Below are 21,738 nucleotides of genomic sequence, written 5' to 3'. Positions count from 1 at the left end.
TATGAACGAGGTACACAACATAAATGACATAAGGAGCTATGCCACAAAATTGTTTCTTCAAACTAAGAGTATAAAAGATAATAGTATGCACCATAATGTTTGGAGATAGATTTGATTGAGTAAGTACCTCATTTCTTACTTGTTAAATATGATGAACCATTTGTGGATTCCAGGAGAGCCATCTCAACTAATATTTCAATCATTTTGCAAAAGCTATTGTATATAAATGACATATGCATCCAACAACCTTTTCACATAAATGCTAAAGTAAACTTTCTTAGAAGGCGTGCCTTTGTCCCAATCTTAGAGCTTTTCACAAGTGCTTTCACAAACGTGGTTGTCCCGATCATAGAGCTTTTCCCAATTGCTTTCACAACATTCACCGATACAATGATTCCATGTGTAGTCTAATTTTTGCTCATCTTAACAACAACTTGCTGAATTTCTCCCAAATGCAAGTCATATCTTTACTTAATAAATACCTCATAATTTCCATATTCAAATTTCATTTCATACCATTTCAAAAAACCCTAAACAAATTGAACTTCTGTGTTATTTACCTTGTGCCTACAAAAATTACCATTAACTTTCAGACATTTATATTAATTTAACTTATTTAACTTCCTACTCTATTCTTTAAAACATATATACAAATTCAAATTTCGACAATATTTCATTGTCCATATATTTCTCTTCATTATTTCTTCTCCCACTTACGCGTTCTTTGCACCCTGTCCAATCGCTAGTTATTTGTCTTTTCTATCGTGGCATTTGCTGGTTATTTGTCTTTTCCATCGTGGCAGCTCCGTGTTATAGAGGTTGGGAATTCGCGTGCCTTTGCGAGCCTTCCAACTTCCCAACCCGACACTTCCGATATTAACCCGCTCGCTTTACAATTACAGCACAGTACCCAACAACCAAAACATGTGAGTTAGTTCTCCTTTGGGCGTCAGATACGATCTTTACACGCAACCTTCTGGCCCCTTCGAAGATTTCAAAGCGAGCAATACATTTCAACTTGGCATTTCGTTTCAGATATGTTTCAGTTTCAGGTTCTCTCCAACAGCCAATCCAGGTAAAAGTTCTCTCCATTCTTTGAGGTTTGGTAGATACATTTGGTCTCAAATGCGACCTTAATTCTGCTGTCAGGTTTTGGAGGCCTCCCAGCATCCAAAGCAAAGGAAACCTGTAAACTATTGGTTGTTTGGGATGTATTGGCATTTTAAATCCGACGGGAGTGGGATTCTGTGCAATTTATCCAAGACTGTGGTTGCATTTACAGTTTAGATTTATGTGGATAAATCAGCTTTTTGGGCTGTATTTAGTTCTTAGTGCAGATAACCGAAGAAGCAGAAATTTCTGAAATTATTCACTTTTTTCTGGGTGCCTTTGGTTTTCAGATCAGGCTATAAAAAACAAGAGCACATTTCTGCTATTTAACCATTTTTGTGGGTGGTTCTGATTGTAGATATATATACACAGTACATACAGAAGATGATCTGTCTAAATGGGTATTTAATTCGGTAGAGATATATCTTGCGTGTATATATAGATATTTAAATATAAGAGAGACGTTGCCGAGTCCCCTCTGAATTAAAAAAAGAAAAATAGAGATATACATAGAAGATATTTGGTTGGGTTGTAATTAGGCTGTAGGGATATACACAAGGGGTCTGCCCAGCTGTTGGTGTTTGGATAGATTGCATCTGTGTTATTTGCAATTGCAACTGCATTTATCCAGAGGCATTATTTGACATGTTAGCTGAGTGAAATATAAGGACATGTATCTACTGGGAACTATGACAAAGTACTGTGGGTACTGCATCACCTAGATGGTGTGTAGCAAGAGCTACAATTATTCTGTCTGTCGGGGTTGTTTAATTTCCTGTGCATAAGTTGTTTGCCCACATGAACCACATGATTTTCTTAAAGTTTGTTGGTGTGATTAAGTTCTATCAGAAGCACTGACAGCCTAAAGGCACAGCCAGTAATATACATGAGTGAGTGAGCATAACCATCCTAGCAGCTACAAATATTTCGGTATTTTCACAGTGAGTGGCTTCCCTGTTACTTGAAGTTCGGTACAAGTTGTGTGATTTTACAGCTTGATCAGGTACTTGAGACAGGGTTAAGTGTACGAGGACATAACATTTGAATGTAAAGAAATGAAAAAAAGTCATTCTCACATGGGTATGGGAGTGGAAAGAAGGTGGCTTCTTCCACTCATTGCCAGCTCCATGGTATCTTTAATTGTTTTTATCATGGCAATGATCCACTTTGGATTTTGTTCCCGGGAGTCTAATTCTGCTGATGTATTTCATCTTAAGAGAACTGATGATTTTAGTGGTCATTATGTGGAATCTGATATAGTTGAACTTCCTCATCGTGGCCTGCCGAAGCCTCCAAGAATAGCATACCTTATTTCTGGAACCAAAGGAGATAGCCAGAGGATGATACGGACTTTACAGGCTCTTTATCATCCAAGAAATCATTATTTATTGCATTTAGATCTGGAAGCACCTCCAAGGGAAAGGCTTGAATTAGCAAAATCTGTGAAGATGGAGCCAATCTTCGTGGAAGCAAAGAATGTCCATGTTGTCGGTAAGGCCAATCTGGTTACATATAAGGGTCCAACTATGATCGCTTGTACACTTCATGCCGTGGCCATTCTGCTAAAGCAAAGTAAAGAATGGGATTGGTTTATCAACCTCAGTGCATCTGATTATCCACTGGTTACACAAGATGGTGAGCTTTTTCCCCGTGACTTGTTTTATTGCTCTCGTTCTTCACCCCTTTATCCTTTTTGTCAGTCTTGAGCTTCGGGACTCAATTAAGCTTTGGTGTTGTAGATAATCAGTTTGTGGTTAATTTTCTCTTTCACAGTATAGATTATTAAGCTTGTAGTTGGTATTACAAAGTCGAACAATTGAAATAATTTTACACAGAAACTGTTAAATTGGGATGATAAATAGCAGAACAAATTATCGGCTATAAATCTTGTTAAGCTAAAGCGAACAAGCAAAAAGTTGTAGGTGGCAATGAATTTGTGTATGGGCAAAATTGACAATCAACTTTCAAGTTAACTTGGGTTATTGTTTACTTCAATTACTGTAGCTAATATGATAAAACCATTTGGTTTTTACGGTAGGTTTTGCAAATCTGGGATTTATTACTTCAAAGAACTGCGTGGCAGTTATGGTTACTGCAGGCCATGAACTGTCACCAGACATTTCGTCGACTTTTATAGGCCTCATTGGAAATTGAGAAATAATTCAATTTTGTTGTGTAGCTTGCCATGGATATTGTAAGAGGACATGCCTACAAGGGCTTCTTCCAATTGTTGCAGTTACGTTTTTTTAGAGAATACCAATATTTCATTACAATGATTATACGCCGTTTGTTTAGGGCCATGAGCACAGTTGCATGTGTGCTTAGGTTACATTCTCTTGTTAAAACTCTGGGACTGGTGGATCCAGACTGTAGTGCTGGGTGAGTGAGTATTTTTCCTTCTATGGGATACCTGTTATTGGTTTTAATGCAGGTGATCTATAGAGAATAATGCAGGTTTTAATCCAGACTGTAGGGCTAGGTGAGTGAATATTTTTCCTTCTATGGGATACCTGTTATTGGTTTTAATGCAGGTGTGCGGAGGTGGGTCCCTTGTCCCACAAACAAGGGGCTCTTATACACCAATTTGGTGTCTGGCTTGCCTGTGACCTTAAAACTGGATAATAATAATAATAACAAATCTTTTTGAGTCACGCTTTAAAAACTTGTTAGTATCAGAATGTATGAATACCTTTTTGCTTGAAGCCTGAGTTTGTGTGCTGAATAACTGGAATTTCCTGACAATAGGATTACTAGATATCAGAAACATACAGTTTTCCTCATTCTTGCTGTTGCAGTAACTGAGCTAGGAAAGATAAACTGTTGGATTTTGCTATAATAGCCTCATAGAACGAGAAGCTGACTTTGTGTTTGTTATGCAGATTTACTCCATGTTTTCTCTTACTTGCCAAAGGACCTAAATTTCATTGAGCATACGAGTGATATTGGATGGAAAGAGTAGGGATCAGAATTTCAACATATCATTTTTCCATTACAAAATTTTGTCAGCAAATTTTGTTTTAGTTCACATGTAAATATATCTATTCTAATTGAGTCAGTGTTATGGTTGCAGGTATCAAAGAGCTAAACCAATTATTATTGACCCAGGATTGTACCATTCAAGAAAGTCAGACATATTTTGGGCCACTCAGCATCGAGCTGTTCCAACGGCATTCAAATTATATGCAGGTAGTCACTCAATGTGATCATCCAGTTTTATGGACTTGCATTCGTTCATTGATTTGATTTGTCTCAACGATAAGCAGATCATCAGCCTTAGGAAGCCAAAAATTTATGTTCCAGAAATAATGAAAAACAAAACTAATTTTCATCTTTATGCACTGGAGATATGCACAATGCTTAGGATGGGCCAGGTACTCCTTAGATTATTAGACATTGGAACTGTTGAGAAATCAATGTGGATGTAGATTAGGGTTGATTCATCTTATTTGATAATTACTTGTGAGATTTTGTTGGCCTTTTATTATTTTATTATATCTTCTTCATCCAGCAATTACCAAAACATGAAGATCACAAGAACACAAAGAACACAAGATATAGGATCCAAGCCAGGGCAAAACTCCTCGAAGGGGAAAACCCAATAAACTCTTCTCTTCTTATAGAATTAGATCAAAGTGAGACATCCAAAACCCAAAGACCAAGACCTCCTCAAGCACCAAGTCAACCCTCCTTCAGATCTCCTTCAATCAAGCCAAGTCAACGAGAGTCACAGCTAGTCAAACCTCTTCAAGGCAGAAAATTTTGGACCTGCAACTTCGCAGAGTTGCCCCAGCACCTTCGCAGATTTGCCCTAGCAACTTTTCAGAACAGAGTTGCCCCAGCAACTTTGTAGAAACAGAATTTTGGCCTATAATTTCGCAGAGTAACCCCAACAACTTTGCATGTGTGGAGAAAGACAAACAAAAACTCAAAATTTCTTCTTTCCTTCGATTCTCTCTCTCTTCCTTGGCCTCCGCACTTCTTCTTCTTGCTCTTGCACAGAAATTGAACTTGTGTGCTGGTTTCCAAATGAGGTTGAAGTCTCTTCCTTATATAGCCATTCTAGGAGGTCGAATTAGCCTCTTCTAGGCCAACTTCTTTTGGGCAGGGCCGACTTGGTCTTTGGAGTCAAAAAGACTTTTCTAGACTCAAAAATAATATTTTTCTTTTGTTACAAATTGCTGAAAAGGGTTTTGACACATGACAAAATTTCATCTTGACTCAGATAAACCCTAGAAGCATGAATAACATGCTTTGTCTAGAAATAATAATAATTTTCTTTTTGTTTTTTCAAGAAATATACATTGATACAAATTCAAAGGTCATTATGAAGACCGAGCCTAGTTACATTTTCAACGGGAACTTGGATTCACTCCCTTATTGCATATAATTTCTCAATAGTCGATAGTGGAAAAAAACGTTGTGAAATGCACACTTATAGAAATCTTGAACATCAAGGTGGGGTTGTGAATTGAGAAGTAGTGGATACATATGTGTAGGAATTGGGTACCATCACACATGTAAATGTATTAATGTCATCACATGTCTTGAAACTTGAACTTCTCACAAGCCTTCATAATTCAAATTGTGTAACTGATACTATTCAGGCCATGCAACTTTTTTCCACTAAAGGAGAGGATCCTTGTTTTAGATGGGATGCAATTTGACCTGCTTAAGCAGATATCTATATTTTGTAACAGCAAAATAAATTATGAGGCCAATAGCATTAGACTGTTAAAGCCCATATTTTGCATCACAATTGCATGTAGAAGGGCATGTTTGCGTATAGAAGCAGTTGCTTACAGCTGAATATGTTTATCCATAAATAGGTATTGGCTCACATATACAAGAAGGTATTTTGTTTAGATGTAGGCTGATTTAATTATGGATGGTTGTAAATTATTGGGGGACAAATAAGTAGGCAAAAACGACCTTGATAATTGAAGGCTTAAAAGATGCCATCATGAGTTTAAGAATGTTTCTCTCATTTGATATCTTGTTCTCTCATTTAAGATCTTGGTCTGGGCTCCCTAGGGGATATTAGTTATATTTGCTCCATGTTGGTTGGGCTCTTTGTTGGGGTATAACTCGTACTTGCACATCTACTGGAAGGGTGTCCAAAGGCAGTCATATATATGTTTAGATAGATAGATGGATACACTCCTGATTTTCCCATTTTCATTGTCATTCTCGGTCTTGTGAATATGCATCTGGTAGCTTAGTTGTGTCTTTGGCATCATGCTATTACTACAGCATTCCTCATACTCCTTTAAGATTCCATTACATTTATGATGGTGTTATTGTATAATACTAGTGCACCTGTGGAAAATTAGTGCATTTTAGGAGTAGCAATCTGCTCTTGAGAGCAGCGGTTCACATATTTTATTCACTTATTCCATTGTACCTGTTACCAACTAAAATGGGTTACCCCATAGGAGAACTTTTTCACCTATCTTGGATAGCAGCCTACACATTTGCTTGTTGATGATGATATGGAAGTTCCTCTGCCATTTGCACTGGTCATATGGAAAACCAAACTTGTAGATGTTCTCCCTCATAAACTCAGCCACCTTTTGCTCAGTTGCTTCCTTAACTGCCTTTGTTTCAGCCCATTTAGTTAGGTAATCAGTGCACACAATGATATACTTCTTCTGTCCTGATGGGGGATCAATGGGCCCAATGAAGTCCATGCCCCATTTCTCAAATGGCTCTAGAGTCACTTGAGGTTGTAAGGGCATTTCATCCTTAGGTGTGGGCTTACCCATCCTTTGGCACTGATCACACTTGGTGGTGTACCTTCTTGCATCTTGATGTAGAGTGGGCCAGTAGTAACCTGCTTGTAGAACTTTGAAGGTTGTTCTCTTAGCAGCAAAGTGGCCTCCACAAGGTCCATCATGGCATGCTGAGAGGATGTCAAAGACCTCCTCTTCCCTCACACATCTCCTCAAGATCTGATCTGGCCCCAACTTGAAAAGATTTCCCCCAATCCAAGTGAATGGGGCACTTTTCCTAATAATCTTGCTTTTCTCCTTGGAGGATAGATTAGGAGGGAACCTCCCAGCAACCAAGTAGTTGGCTATATCAGCAAACCAAGGAGAGAGCACCGAGATGGCAAAGAGGTGTTCATCTGGGAGCTAATCATCTACCATTTCCTCATTTTCTGCAGGCAAGGCTAGTCTTGACAAGAAATCTGCAACCACATTTTCTTTCCTTGGTTTGTCAATAATAGTCAAATCAAATTGCTGCAATAATAACAACCATCTAATTATCCTAGCATTGACATCAGGTATATTGATTCGATACTTAATGGCTACATGATCAGTGTGGACAAAAGTTTGATATCTAGTGATGTAATGCCTAAACTTGTTCAAAGAATGTACCACAACCAGGAGTTCCTTTTCAGTGACTATATAGTTTAGCTCAACTTTAGAAAGGTTCTTACTGATGAAATAGATAGCATAAGGCAATTTGTCTTCCACTTGTCCTAAGGCTGCCCCTACAACTTTATCTAATGCATTTGTGTGTATATGGAAAGGTAATGCCTAGTTGGGACCTCTAAGGATGGGTGCAGTGATCAACGTTTCTTTTAGCACTCAAAGGCCTCTTGACAGTTGTCTGTCTAACAGAAGTCTGAATCTTTAGCCAATAGTCCAAACAAGGGTGAAGCTAATTTATTGAAGTCTTTAATGAACCTTCTATAATACCCAACCAATCCAAGGAATCTCTTGACATCTTTTTGCTTTTGAGGGATAGGGACCCTTTTAATGATGGCAATTTTGTTGGGGTCAACCTGTATCCCTTCCTTGGATATGGAATGGCCAAGGACAGTCCCTGCATTCATAAAAAATTCACATTTCTCAAGACTCAATGAAAGATTCATCTCAATGCATTTCTTTAAGACTTTGCACAAATTAGAAAGAGCTTCTTGGAAATCACATCCATAATGAGTGAAGTCATCCATGTATATCTCAATAGTGTCATGAACAAGGTTAGCAAAGATACTTAGAACTGCCCTCTGGAAGGTAGCAGGGGCATTGCATAGACTGAATGGAAGGACCCTATAGGCAAAGGTACCCCAAGGACATGTGAATGTGGTCTTATCTTGGTCCTCAGGGCTGATTTGTATTTGGTTGTACCCACTAAATCCATCTAGGAAGGAGAAGAATCTCTTCCCTGCAAGGCCATCTAGGACTTGGTCAATGAAAGGAAAAGGGAAGTGGTCCTTCTTTGTAGCCTTATTAAGCTCTCGATAGTCAACACAGATCCTCCACTTCCCATTTTTCTTGGGGACTATAACGAGAGGGGACACCCACTCACTATCTGAAATGGGGTATATGAACCCTACATCCAGTAGCTTTTGTAATTCCTCTTTCACAATGTCCTTAAGAGCTGGGTTCATCCTTCTCTGGGGTTGGCGCACAGGCTTGCATCCTTCTTTGATGTAGATATGATGAGTATAGACTGAGGGATGCACACCCTTCATCTCCTTATAGTCCCAAGCAAAAGCATCCAGGTGTTGCCTCAACACATTGCATAATTGATCTTCCTGCTCAACTGAGAGAGAGGGGTTGATTATGTGAAATCGTCTTACGCCATATGTACTGATCTTTCTCGGGAGACATGGTCAAAGCCCGCTCTGAGATCTGAAACTCAAAGGTCCGGCAGGGCTCGACTGTTAAGGAGAGGTCCGGCAGGGTGAGGTAACGAACGCTCGACTAAAAGGGGAGGGCTCGACCAACCTTTAGTTACTTATTCTTTAGAGTTCTAGATGGGCTAATCTCCACAACGTTGATATGTTCTAGGCTAGAGTCAACAAAGCACAAATCAGTCCAAGGATTACTCTCAGATTCCTTTATCAGTTCATCAACTAGCATGGCAGTGGGAGGCTGATTTTGTAAGATATGGTCGATAAGGTCATCTTCATCAGGATACCTCCCCCTATAGCAGTGTCTAGTGTGCAGATTAGGGAGAGGGATGCCTGATAAAATTCTTCCTCTTGCTCATCCTCTAACCACCAAGGGCAAGTCATGCTCAATAGCAGGTTGAGCAGGGGGATACAACACAAACTGTTTTGATAGATGCCCATTCTTGATGGCCATGTTCCCAGCCCTGTAGCTAATGTAAGCATCAACAATGACCATCCAAGGTCTTCCTAGGATGAGAGGATAGCCATTAAACTTGGTTTTGGGTTGGAGGACAAGGAAATCATTGGGGTACTCCTTGGAGTCAATGGAGGCCATTACATCCTCAATAACTCCCTCAGGAGCTACTTTGGATATATCTGCAAGCTGTAGTACTGTAGTGGTCTTCCTCAAGGCCCCTTGGAGGTTGAGCTTGAGCATGGTTTCCCTGGTCATCACATTGATTGCAACCCTAAAGTCAATCAAGGTATTAGGGACCATAATGCCATCAATGTGCACATCCACTACTGGGTTACCCAGATCCAAGTACTTTGGGGAGATTACCCTCCCAAGCATCAGATCATACCACTGTCCAATAACATTGATAGTGGGTGTATCTCCTTCTTCTTCCAGGCCTTTTGAAACACTCTTCCTTGATAAGCTTGTTGTAAATGGGGACATCTTTGATGGCCTGGATAAGGGGTATTTTGACACATAAGTTCTTCAATTCTCCCAAAAGTTCAACCTCTTTTAGGGTGTGCTGTTTAGGGTGGACCAACCTTTCAGGGTAAGGAGGTGCATCAACTTAAGGGGCACTCTCTTCCTTTTCGTCTTCAAGCTCTCCAAGTGGAGAAGGTGGGTGATTATATGGAAGCACCTTCCCAGACCAAAGGTTGATCTCTTGGATTTCCATAGCATAAGCAAGATAGGATGTCTCCCCATTATAAACTTGTTGTGCCTGCTTATTGTTCGAGTTCAGATTGGGTTGAGCAGGCATTTGAGGTTTCTTAGGTGGGGTATGGTGAGGGAGCTATGGTTGAGGTTGAGGTGGAGGCATTAAAGCAGGAGGTTGGGTTGTTTGAGGCCTCCACCCTTGTGAGGGGTTGCCCCATTGGGAAGATTGAGGTGGATATGGCTGGAAAGGAGGGTTAATAGGTTAAGGAGGATATTGAGGAGTATAAGGCCAAGGAGGAGGTGTGGGCCATGATGGATGAGTGGAAGGGTACCAAGGCTGGAAAGGTGCATTCTGATTTGGATTGTAATGAGGATAGTGCACACCTTGCATGCCCTGTTGATATGGCCGAGGGCCTTGAGGCCTCCTTTGGTTAATGAAGTAGAGTTTCTTTGAACCACCTTTTGCCCCTTGGTATACAACGTTCAAACCTGGAGAGAGGGACATTTGTATATTGCATGGTTTTCCTCACAAACAGAGGAAACTTCTATGACATTCAATGGACACTCATTCCTAGGGTGTCTCTTAGTGCATCTAGGGCAGAAGATAGCTAGTGCTCTTTCTGCTTTCTTTTGCTTCCTTTTAATTTGCATAGTATCCATCTATATGGCAAAGGTATGCTGTTGATTTGGGGTAGCATCGGATGTGCTCTAGCCACGAAATTTGGTGGAGAGGCTAAGGCGCATGAGATCTCCAATACCCAGAAAGGGTTTGGGCAGATTCTAAACAGTTTGGGAGATATTAAAATAATTAATATTTTTAATGGAGTCCTTAAGTCTAAACTTAGGGGAATTAAAATATTAATGTGAATTAATATAAAACTGTGTTAGAATGGTCCAAAAGTCATAGATCAAGCCATATCTAATCTTAGCCGTTGATTAGGGACTTAATCTTGACCGTTGATTTGTCAATGAGAAAAATATAAGAGGAGGCTTGAGGGTCACTTGGAGAATACACCAACAGATCAAGATTTCGACTTTCTGGGGCTGGGTTTGCTGAGAAAGTTGAGAGAGTGATCTGGAGTTGCAGATAAGGGGCAGTGAATACAAACGCAGAGAGGCTGAGATAGTGCCGGGAGGATTAGCGCAACAACTGAGAAAGTTGACGCAGAGGGTAGAAGCCAGAACTGCTGGGAAAGCTGATGCAGAGGGCAGAAGCCGGAACAACCAGAACTGCTGGGAAAGCTGACGCAGAGGATAGAAGTAGGAACTGCCGGAACTACCGGGCACTGCCGGGAAAGCTGACGCAGAGGGTAGAGAGGCTGATGCAGTCCCTAGAGGCTGACGCTGGGGTTTTTCGTGGGGCAGATTGGAGCTGAGGAGCTGCCAGAGTGTTTATCCGGGGTTTTAGCCGGAGCATCTATCTCCGAAGGAGAGGTACTACTGCCGAGATTTTTTCTCTATTGGGTGAGCTGGATTTGGCACCCAGATTGTATTCTGAAACTGCTTAATAAATCAAACCCTTAGATAGTTGCACCGGTTTTCCCGCATTGGGTTTTTCCGGGGACATTAGTCCAAAAATAATGGTGTCATTTGTGTGCTTGTTTCTGTTTCCTTCAGTTGATGATCTGTAATGTGTTGAGCATGTACTTGTGTTTATTTTCAGTATTTACATGGTAAATAACTTGTTAATTAATCAGAACAAGTAGGAAGGAATAAATCAGAAAGTACATGGAGGGTTTCTAACTGTTAGACTTAGAAACTTCAACATGGTATCAGAGCGTGGTTGCAGATCACAGGAGAACTGAGGACATCAGTAGCAGCAGAAAACAGTTGTCTCGAGTGACAGAAGCTGTTCCTAGCAGCAAAACAACAAGGAAGGGGTGACGCAGTGCCTGCGTCATCAAGTTCGGGCCAAGAAGAGGCTATGCAGAGGCTGAGGGAGGCAAAGACAGGCTCACGTAGAGCCATGCAGAGGCCAGGAGGGCTGACGCAGTTGGCTTAGGGAGCTAGTTTGCTGGTGCTGGGATTGTGCAGAGCCTGGGAGCTCTCACGTTCAGGTTGCTGGGGTTTAGGTGGTTGTGGATAAGTTGCAGAGTGGAGCTGGTGGGGTACTGTTGTTAGAACAATACCTAACAGGGCAAGGCCAAGGAGGAGGGAGTTGCTACTGAGGGTTTCTAACCGAGAAATCTGGATCAGTGGTGCGGTTGCACAGATGATTAGAGTAGGGGGCATCTCGACATCGACAGAAGGATTTCTAGGAGGGAAATCGAGGCTCGGAGGGAGTCACATTCTAGAACTTCCAGGAGGGAAGTAGAAGAGCAGTGGAATGGCACTACACGGAGTAAGAGACCTGGATAGATTGGACGGAGCCTCAAACTTCGTAGTCTGGAATACTAGAATCTTATCCGCACTTGACAGAAATCGTGTCAAGCACTTCGCCTTGAAGACGATAGCGGTCCCAGTTGACCCAGTTGACAATGACAGGTATGAGGAAGCAATGGCAAGGGCCAAGAATATCATTCTTGATGGGGTCAAGGATCATATAGTACCACATATTGCCGAGAAGAATACGACACGGGAGATGTGGGAGACCCTGACCAAGTTGTATCAACATACTTTCGTGCATAGGAAGATGCTTCTTGAAAATCAGCTGCGGTCATACCAGATGCAGAAGGGAGAATAGATCGACACCTTCCTCGGTCGATTGAAGGAGATCCGAGATCAGCTGACTTCCATAGGGGCCACACCAGATCCAGAGTTGATGGTGAGAACAGCCTTGAATGTAGTCTCAGAAGACTGGGAGGTGTTTGTCCAGAGCATATTGGACAGGGCGACCCTTGCAGATTGGGAAGAAATGTGGGTGGCTCATCGCCAAGAAGAGATCAGGAGGGTGACCAAGACGGAAGCAGCAGCAAGGGGATCAGAATCAAGAAGGAGGAGGTGGTGGATGCTGCCCTAGCATCTGAGGGTAAGCAAGAAAAGCGGAAGAAGAAGGACCTCTCCAAGGTCAAATGCTTCCACTGTGGGGAGCTGGGTCATTATGCAACCCAATGTCCAAGGAAGAAGAGCAAGGGAGAGGCTTCCGAGACCAAGGAAGCGCCAGCAAGGGCAGAGAAGGAAGTGGAGACAGACGATGACTGTGCCATGAGTGCACACACCATTTGAGTGAAAATGGGGAGACATCGAGCTGTAGTCAAGAGGACTACAGAAGATGAGGGGCAGGATCCTCGAGGTACCCAACCTCTTGGATTATACCTGGCTACGGAAGCCCCGAAGAGTAATAGCAGGACTGGCAGATGTCAGTAGAGACAGATGAGGATGGAGCGACAGAGAAAGCTACAGTGCAGGATTTCCAGGACAACGCGAGGCTAGAAGGCTGCAACAGTGTGAGAGGCACGGGAGTGTTGCACCAGTGCAGGATGGCATAGAGAGGTGTGCAACGGTGATAGATGCAGGGAGTTGTTGTAGCAACACAGAGGTCAGAGAGGGAGCACTTGTTAGCGATAAAGGGAGCTTCAGCATCGGGAGTGTCTCTAGCCTGACAGAGATGTCAGAGTTGGTAGATCAGTTACTTACTTCTTAGTAACTGAATTGCAGTGCAGCAGTTAGCAGTGGCGGTGCTATGGGTAGCACGATGCAACATGATGAGAGGGGATGCAGTGCAGACGCAACAGTGGCAGTGGCAGGGCCATGGATAGCAACACAGATGCAGAGGGAGCCGTCGTACAGATGCAACAATGGCAGTGACAGAGCCATGGGTGGCAGAACGGGATGCAGCAGTACAGATGATGGGCAGTAGGCCTAGCATCAGGGACCGATGCCGGATGATTAGAGTAATACTCAGTGAGGAGTATTGTTAGAGCACAGTCCTCGCTAAGCAGGAGTGTTGATTTGGGGTAGCATCAGATGTGCTCTAGCCACGAAATTTGGTTGAGAGGCTAAGGCACATGAGATCTCCAATACCCAGAAAGGGTTTGGGCGGAATCTAAACAGTTTGGGAGATATTAAAATAATTAATATTTTTAATGGAGTCCCTAAGTCTAAACTTAGGGAAATTAAAATATTAATGTGAATTAATATAAAACTGTGTTAGAATGGTCCAAAAGTCATGGATCAAGCCAGATCTAATCTTAGCCGTTGATTAGGGAGTTAATCTCGGCCGTTGATTTGTCAACGAGAAAAGTATAAGAGGAGGCTTGAGGGTCACTTGGAGAATATACCAAGAGATCAAGATTTTGACTTTCTAGGGCTGGGTTTGTTGAGAAAGTTGAGAGAGTGATCTGGAGTTACAGCTGAGGGGCAGTGAATACAAAAGCAGAGAGGCAAAGATAGTGACGGGAGGATCAGCGCAGCAGCCGGGAAAGTTGACGCAGAGGGCAAACATTGGAACTGCAGTGAACAGCCGGAACTGCTGGGAACTGCCGGGAAAGTTGATGCAGAGGGTAGAAGTCGGAACTGCCGGGAACTACTGGGAACAACCGGGAAAGCTGACGTAGAGGGCAGAAGCTGGAACTACCGGGAATAGCTGGAATTGCCGGGAAAGCTAACGCAGAGGGCAGAAGAGGCTGACATAGTCCCTAGAGGCTGACGCTGGGGTTTTTCGTGGGGCAGATTGGAGCTAAGGAGCTGCCAGAGTGTTTATCCGGGGTTTCAGCAGGAGCATCTGTCTCCAAAGGAGAGGTACTACTGTCGAGATTTTTTCTTTGTTGGGTGAGCCGGATTTGGCACCCAAATTGTATTCTGAAACTGCTTAGTAAATCAAATCCTCAGATGGCTGCACCGTTTTCCCACATTGGGTTTTTCCGGGGACATTAGTCCAAAAATAACGGTGTCATTTGTGTGCTTGTTTCTGTTTCCTTCAATTGATGATCTGTAATGTGTTGAGCATGTACTTGTGTTCATTTTCAGTATTTACATGGTAAATAACTTGTTAATTAATCAGAACAAGTAGGAAGGAATAAATTAGAAAGTACATGGAGGGTTTTTAACAGTTAGACTTAGAAACTTCAACATATGCAACATTTCACTCTTAAAATCCTCCATCATACTTTCTATCTCATGTTTGATGGCTGATGTAGAGGGAGATGAACTAACCAAGCTTTGGCTAGACCTACCCTTTTTCCTAGCAGCCCTAGAGTGATTCTGAATACTATTTTGATGTCATCATAAGGCAATTTGTAGATGTCTACTCTAGACAACATGTTGAGGGTTTCCATTACATCCTTCTTGATCCCTCGGAGAAGAACTAGCTTGAGTGACTCAGGGTCAAGGGTACAATTAGCCCTCCTATACTTAAGCTGGAATCTTTTCCTTATAGTCCTCTAAGGATTCATTTGGTCCTAGGGTCATCCTAAAGATTTCCTCCTTTGTTTCTTTGGACCTACAATAATCCTTGTACTTGTCATTGAATGCTTGTTGCATTTGGGCCCAGGTAGTGACACTGCCTCTAGGTAAACCCATAAACTAGCACATGGCTACATCTTTGAGGGTAGATGGAAACAACTTTAGCTTCTGTTCATTAAAGGCATAGTCATAGGTCCTACAGACAACAACAAACTCAAACATGAAGGTGTCAGGGTCCTCAGAGGTTAGGCCATGGAAATGTGGAAGGGCAGCAAGGCTTATATTCTTCATTCTGGCCTCCCCATTGGTTTCTCTAATAGGGAAAAACTCATTTTGTCTGTTTTCAACCATGGTTTGGGTAGGTGAGATAGGTTCTTCTTCCCCTATGGGTTCCTAAAAAATTTCAGGTTGCTCACCTAGAGGGTCTTCTAACTCCCTTATAGTCAGAGAGGGAAGTTCACAATCACCAAAGAAGAATGAAGGTTGGCTACTTGAAGGGGTGGGGGTTTTTGGTAGGAATTTCCCTTGACTATCCCTACTCCTACGAGGCATGAAAGAACTAGCTCTTTTTTTTTGAATTTTCTTTCTTTTTTTTAAGCTTTCAAATCAATAAGACTGATGCAAAATAGAAAGGGAAAAAACAAGTAACTCCTAAGTAGAAACAACACCTACTTGGACACCTCCTTGACAATAGCGCCAAAAAGTGATGAGCCTTGGTATTGCATCAAGGATGTTGCAACTTCCAAGGCTCTCAACTTAAATTATCAACCTGGGGTTCATACAAACTTAGAGGTGACAGTGCTATATGCATAGTAGGTTAAGTTCTACTCATGTCACCCTCAGTCATTAGATCAGATCAAGGTATATAGAGACCACTCCTTCAGCTAACTACAAAGAGAATTTCTATGGAAGAATATCATGATTGCAAGGGAATGAACATGATTCTAACTACAAAAATGAAAATACCATTCATTAAATGTAAAGGCTAATTGTAATTGCATGAAAGGAATAGACTATTCTAGTTGCAGAAATAAACCATGCTACTCTATTTGCACACTAATCAAATCAATATTCTACTTGCATGAATCATCTATCTAATTGCAACTTGCTTGAAAAGGAGGAATTCAATCTTCAACACAACTATGGAATTCAAAAAACTAAGTCTAATCTACTTGTTGTTTTGTGTTTGTAGTGGAGGAAAGATAGGGTTGGAGTGGTCTTGGAGTCTCCTTAATCATGAAATCAAAGCTTGGGGGCCATTATTCAACTTCAAAATGCAAGAGTCAAGGTCTTAGAGAAAATTTGGTTGGATTTAAACAGTGCTACATGAAGGCGACAGGAAGTGCTACAAGAGGCCCTGTTTTGCTACAGGAGTGCCCTGTTTTGCTACAGGAGTGGGTTCGAGAGCTTTCTGAGGGAAAGAATGGTGTCTTGAAGGTGGAGGAAGGTGGATGAAGGTGAATGAAGGATGTGGGAGCCCTTTTTCCAAGCCTAGTACCCCTTGAAGGCCTATCTTGCACAAAAGTTCATGCCCACAGTGTCCTTCATTGGCCCTGAAAGGGTGATCTCAGTGGCAGAGTTTGAGAGCAGTATGAGGTGTCTAGGAGGAAGATGGAATTGTCTAAGTGAATGTGGATGAGTGTGCCAACCCTTGCAAGTCAACAACAACCCCTGTAGACTAATCAAGTACATGCATTAAATGATCAATATTGCAGCAAAATAAATCAAAGTGGAAAGGATGAGTTGAATTTTATTTCTTTAAGATCTACTCTATCCTACAACATATACCTACTCTAATTGCCAAATCAATGCTACTAACTTCTAAGTTGCAGAAACCAAGCATGCAGAAGAGTTATAATCCAAAACTTAACAATTTCCAAGAAATCATAAACACATGTTTTTGGCTTGTTGTTGTAGATCCTCCAACCACACTTCCCACAAGAGAGGTGGTGGTCAAACCTGCAACTACAATTTTTGTAATATAATTCCTACTTAAACAAGAAAATAAATACAATGACTTGAACAAGAACAAGGAAAGAATACATGAGAGGGACTAAAGCCTCTGGGTTGGGCCCAAACCCAAGGGTTTCAGCCCTCCAAAGTTAACTCAGATGTAGGCCAACAATAAGCTTTTCATTGACAAAAAATAAGAGTCACATACATCATATGAAAGATGAAAATAATAGTATCAAGCACTAGGCTCTCAGTAGCTACTCCTATCTCCAACAAAAGTTCAAATCCTAATGAGCCTTTAGGCTTGTTTATTTATACAAAAAGTGGCTGAGGGGCAGCTCCCTTGAAAGGAGGATTGCTTCCCTCCAAAATCTTGAAATTGGTGGATCTGGTTCCCTTGGATCTTCACATGCACTTGAGTTCCTCGGCTGCTAGTGGATTCGAGCTGTTGGTGAGGATTCTTTGGTCTCAAGCTGAGTTGGAGAGTTAATGTAGTGGACAAGCCTCCTATATTCTCTCTAGATGCCTCCAACACGCCCTTGCATAGTAAATATCTCCAAAAATGCTTCTTTTGCTTGCATATTAATCACATTAAGCCATGAAATATGACAAGCACCCTTTAGTCTTCCTACTAAGCATATTATGGATAAAAATGCAAATTAATGTGAGAAAAAGAGAGTTTTAAGGGCTAGAGGATAGCACAATGGGCCTCAAAATATATCTATTGATGGGACCCATCAACTGCACCGTTTATGAGTACGGCAAAGGAGACAAACATCATGCAACTCATAATCCAGTTTATGAAAGGCACCTCAAAGCCCACATGCGTAAGAATGAGGCAAATAAAGAGCCAGTTGACACGATCGTATGCCTTGGACAGGTCAAGTATGAAGATAGCTCCTTTCAGGTTCTTTGTCTTAATGCTTTGAAGGCCTTCTTGGGCAACCACTATGGCCTCATGAATTTGTCTTACATCTAAGAACCCAAATTGCTCAGATGATATAGACTTTGAATGAATAGGCTTGATCGTCTGAGCTATCACTTTGGCAATGATTTTATATATGCAGTTACATAGAGAGATAGGCCGAAAGTCTTTAAAGGACGAGGGGTCATCAACTTTTGGAATTAATGTGATGAAAGTTGAATTGAAAGCTGGAAGATTACGCCCCTTCTGTTTGGATTCATTGATCACCTGCAAGAGGTCTCTTCCAAGAAGATCAAAGAGCTCCGAAAGAACTCAATAGTCCATCCATCTAGACCAGGGCTCCTATCTTTCTGGAAGCTGGATAGGACTGATTTGAGCTCCTCCTTGGAGACTTCCTCCATCAAATTTCAACTTTCTTTTGCTTCCACAAATCGATGGAAATAATTAGCAACTTTGATGATCTCCGCTATTGTGGTTCCTTTAGGAGTAGAGTACAAGTTTTTGAAGTGGTCTTTGCCCATAGTAGCCAATCCTTCAAATTTCGTGACCTCCCTTCTAAGATGATCTTTCATTCTCCATATAGTATTCACCATCTTTCTGCTCATAGCATAGGCCTGGAAAAATTTGGTGTTGTCATCTTCTTTTTCTAACCAGATGGGTCTATATCATTGTTTTAAGAAACGGCCATTTCGATACCGAACCGGCCGGGTTGATCCGAGCCATTACCCTCTGCTGTGACCCGGCCCTTGGAACGGTTCGACTAGCCGAGTCATGGCTGACTCGGCCAACTCGGCCGTTTCTGTATTGACTCGGCCGAGTCATAACCAGTGGCCTATAACCCCATCAAAACAGCGATTTGACATTTTTTTAATGAAATTTTGAAGTGTTTGCTGATTGGTTTGAACTCCAATGTGTTTTATGAATTAGTTAAATGTTATTTGGGGTCCATTTCCCCCTCCCAAACCCTATTTAACACACTCAAATGCTCTCTACTATTGATATGCTATTCAAATTTCATGGTAATGTTAAATTCTTAAAGTAAAAGTGACATTCTCCTTAATCTTCATTTTCATCCTTTTACTTAAATTTTTAACATTACCATGAAATGACTCAGGATGTTTGAGAGTGGTTTCGGCCTCATTGGATTTCATATGGAGAAAGTAGAATTTTAGATTTCATTCAAAATCCAGCAGACTTATCAGTTTTTCAGGATTTCAGGATTGGAGGATTGCAATGTTTCCATTGAATTTTTTCATGTATTAGGGTATGGAACTCGTATTTAATCAAGAGCACCAATCCCTCTATGTACCTTGATATTAGTGACATTGGTTGTCGAACTCCTCTGGGATTCGCTCCCAAACCAGGAGCTTCTGAAAATGTCGCTCCCGCTCCCGTTTTCGCTCTCGCTCCCCACTTTCGCTCCTGCTCCCAACTTCCAAGTAACACTGAGCCAGATGATGTTGGCAACTCTAGCAGTAGCCAATAGTACTGGTCACAGACTTTTGTTGTAGAGGCCATTTATAGCCTCCTTGGTTATGTGTTTTTGTTTTGATCTCTATATCATCATCGTGTATGTATTGGACAATGCATTGGGTGCCATTTTGATATAATGGATATATTCATGAGCATACTTTGATCATATGTTGTCTTCTATCTATATTCTAATGCTGTGTGTTTGGAAACATGAATGAAGATCTTGAAAATTATGTGTTTTTATAAAAAATAAATATTTAATGTATTTTTTACAATGACCGAGTCATTGAAATCGAGCCGGCCGAGTTGATACCGAGTCGGAGTCGACCCTCAACCGAGTCGGAGTCGGAGTCGGAGTTTTAAAACATTGGTCTATATTTTAATCTCCTTTCAACTTCCTTGGCTTCCAAGATACCTTTTCTCCTTCTGTTGAGCCTACCCAGAGCCTCCCTAGAGTTCCGGTCTTTGAAGCCTTCCTCACCTGATTCAGCCATTTGGGCCAGTTGTATTTCTATATTCAATAGCTCCTCCTCCTCCCTGATCCTCTTTTGAGCAACCCAGTCCTTAGTCAAGATTTTTATGTGTTTAATATTAGCAAGAAATTGCTAAGTTGCTGAGATGTCTCCATTCGATAGATGTCTCCATTCCCATCAAAGTGTCTCCAGTTGTTTTTGACTAAGGATAAGAAGGATTCATCCTGAAGCCATCCAACATTCATTTTGAAGGGACTAGCCGACTTTTGTGAGTTCCTTTTAAGCTCAAGTAACATAGGAGAATGATTAGATTCGCCTCCCACCCCAACCCATTGCTGAAGAAGACTTGCCTTTGCACCAGGGTATCTGCAAGCAGGAATCTGTCAATGCGCTTGGCCCAGTGTTGCAGGAACCATCCCCCAACCGTCCCCCCCCAAAGGATCCAGAGTCGGAATCGCATCCCATATTGATCCGCCACTAATCCTTCGGCGAAACAATATGCATGTTTTCATGTCTTCTACAACTAATTTGGTATTTTGGATGTTTTTTAATATATATATATATATATATATATATATATATATAGTAAACGCTTTCGAGATGCTTCGCTTCCTAGATTTTTGGGAAATGACGCTTCTGCCTCCCCGCTTCCAAAAAACATCCTCGCTTCATGCAACGTTGGCTTGGTGAAGTTGCTAGGTGATGAATAAAGAAATTAGATAGAGTATCCGATCTGGGTTGCTCGACCTAAGATTCAATAACTCCAAGTGAGAAGTTTAGGTCCCGCCCCCCCCAGAATCAGGGCTTCCCTCTTGACTACCGACTTCCCAAAAAGGTCAGTCTATAACTTCACCCGCTCCTCTTGTGGACCAAAAATGTTTAAGAAAGTGAAGCTCCTTCCCAGCTCCACCAAAAAGCACTCCATCCCCAGACTAGAAGACATGCTCCATGTACCATCAACTTGTATTTTATGGGTATCCCACCTCAGGGCCAAGCCTCCCGAGTGGCCCTTGACATTTGAACCAATGAATCTTCAGAAAGGGAAAATCTTTTCAAGATGGCCAGATATACGATCCCCTTCCCCTAGAGTTTTTTGCAGGAAAATAACTTTAGGACCTTCTGACTGGACCAACCTTTTTAAAGAAAGTTTTTTGGGATTATTTGCTAATCCTCGACAATTGAAAGAGAGAACAATCATTGGGTCACCATACATTGGGCCTTCAATGCTCTAAGGGCCCTATCCATAGAGGATTGTTTACGGGAAACTAGTTCCTCCCTAGCTCTAGCTTGAGCAAGAGAGATATTCGATTTTCTTCCCCTACCCTTCATAGGGAAAGGCGAGGTGGGGTTGAGGCCTAGACCTCCCACAAATGCTCCTGGGTGATTCCCAATTTGTCTCGATCTTAAGTTATATCGAATGTGATTCATACCGAACCCTTTAGAGGAGTCAGAGTTGGTGGATATGTTTGGAGAGGAGCAACCCCTAGGAGCTCCCGACATTTCAGATGAGGCTTTATGCAATGATAGAGAGGTTACCATGTTTTGAATATCTCCTATCTTCTAATTACAATAGGTCTTGTCCTGAGTCATTTTCATTTTCGCAAAAGGACATGAATAAAAAGAATCAGAGGAGAAAGGTAGAGGAGTACCCATCGGGCTGACTGCTTTT

The 21,738-nt window shown here is 41.7% G+C and overlaps 1 protein-coding gene across 2 annotated transcripts in view; it reads left to right on the top strand.

Moving 5' to 3' along the window:
• Positions 1-787: 787 nt before the first annotated feature.
• The window catches only part of LOC149190688 (beta-glucuronosyltransferase GlcAT14A-like), a 79,341-nt gene continuing 58,390 nt past the window's right edge, over positions 788-21,738 (top strand). The window contains exons 1-4 of one of the 2 annotated variants that reach the window (XM_089412243.1): positions 788-1,075; positions 1,150-2,745; positions 3,990-4,065; positions 4,181-4,296. In XM_089412243.1, coding sequence (XP_089268369.1) covers positions 2,166-2,745; positions 3,990-4,065; positions 4,181-4,296 — 772 coding nt within the window. In that variant the 5' untranslated portion in view covers positions 788-1,075; positions 1,150-2,165. Of the gene's footprint in view, positions 2,746-3,989; positions 4,066-4,180; positions 4,297-21,738 lie in introns of both variants that reach the window. The other variant, XM_089412242.1, reaches the window with a different exon arrangement.

Source organism: Pinus tabuliformis, chromosome 3_1, assembly GCF_031772625.1.
Source record: "Pinus tabuliformis cultivar Carrire ecotype Pingquan chromosome 3_1, CPIR1, whole genome shotgun sequence".
In the NCBI taxonomy this organism is placed as follows: Eukaryota; Viridiplantae; Streptophyta; class Pinopsida; order Pinales; family Pinaceae; genus Pinus; species Pinus tabuliformis.
This window is presented reverse-complemented; position numbering and strand designations above follow the sequence as displayed.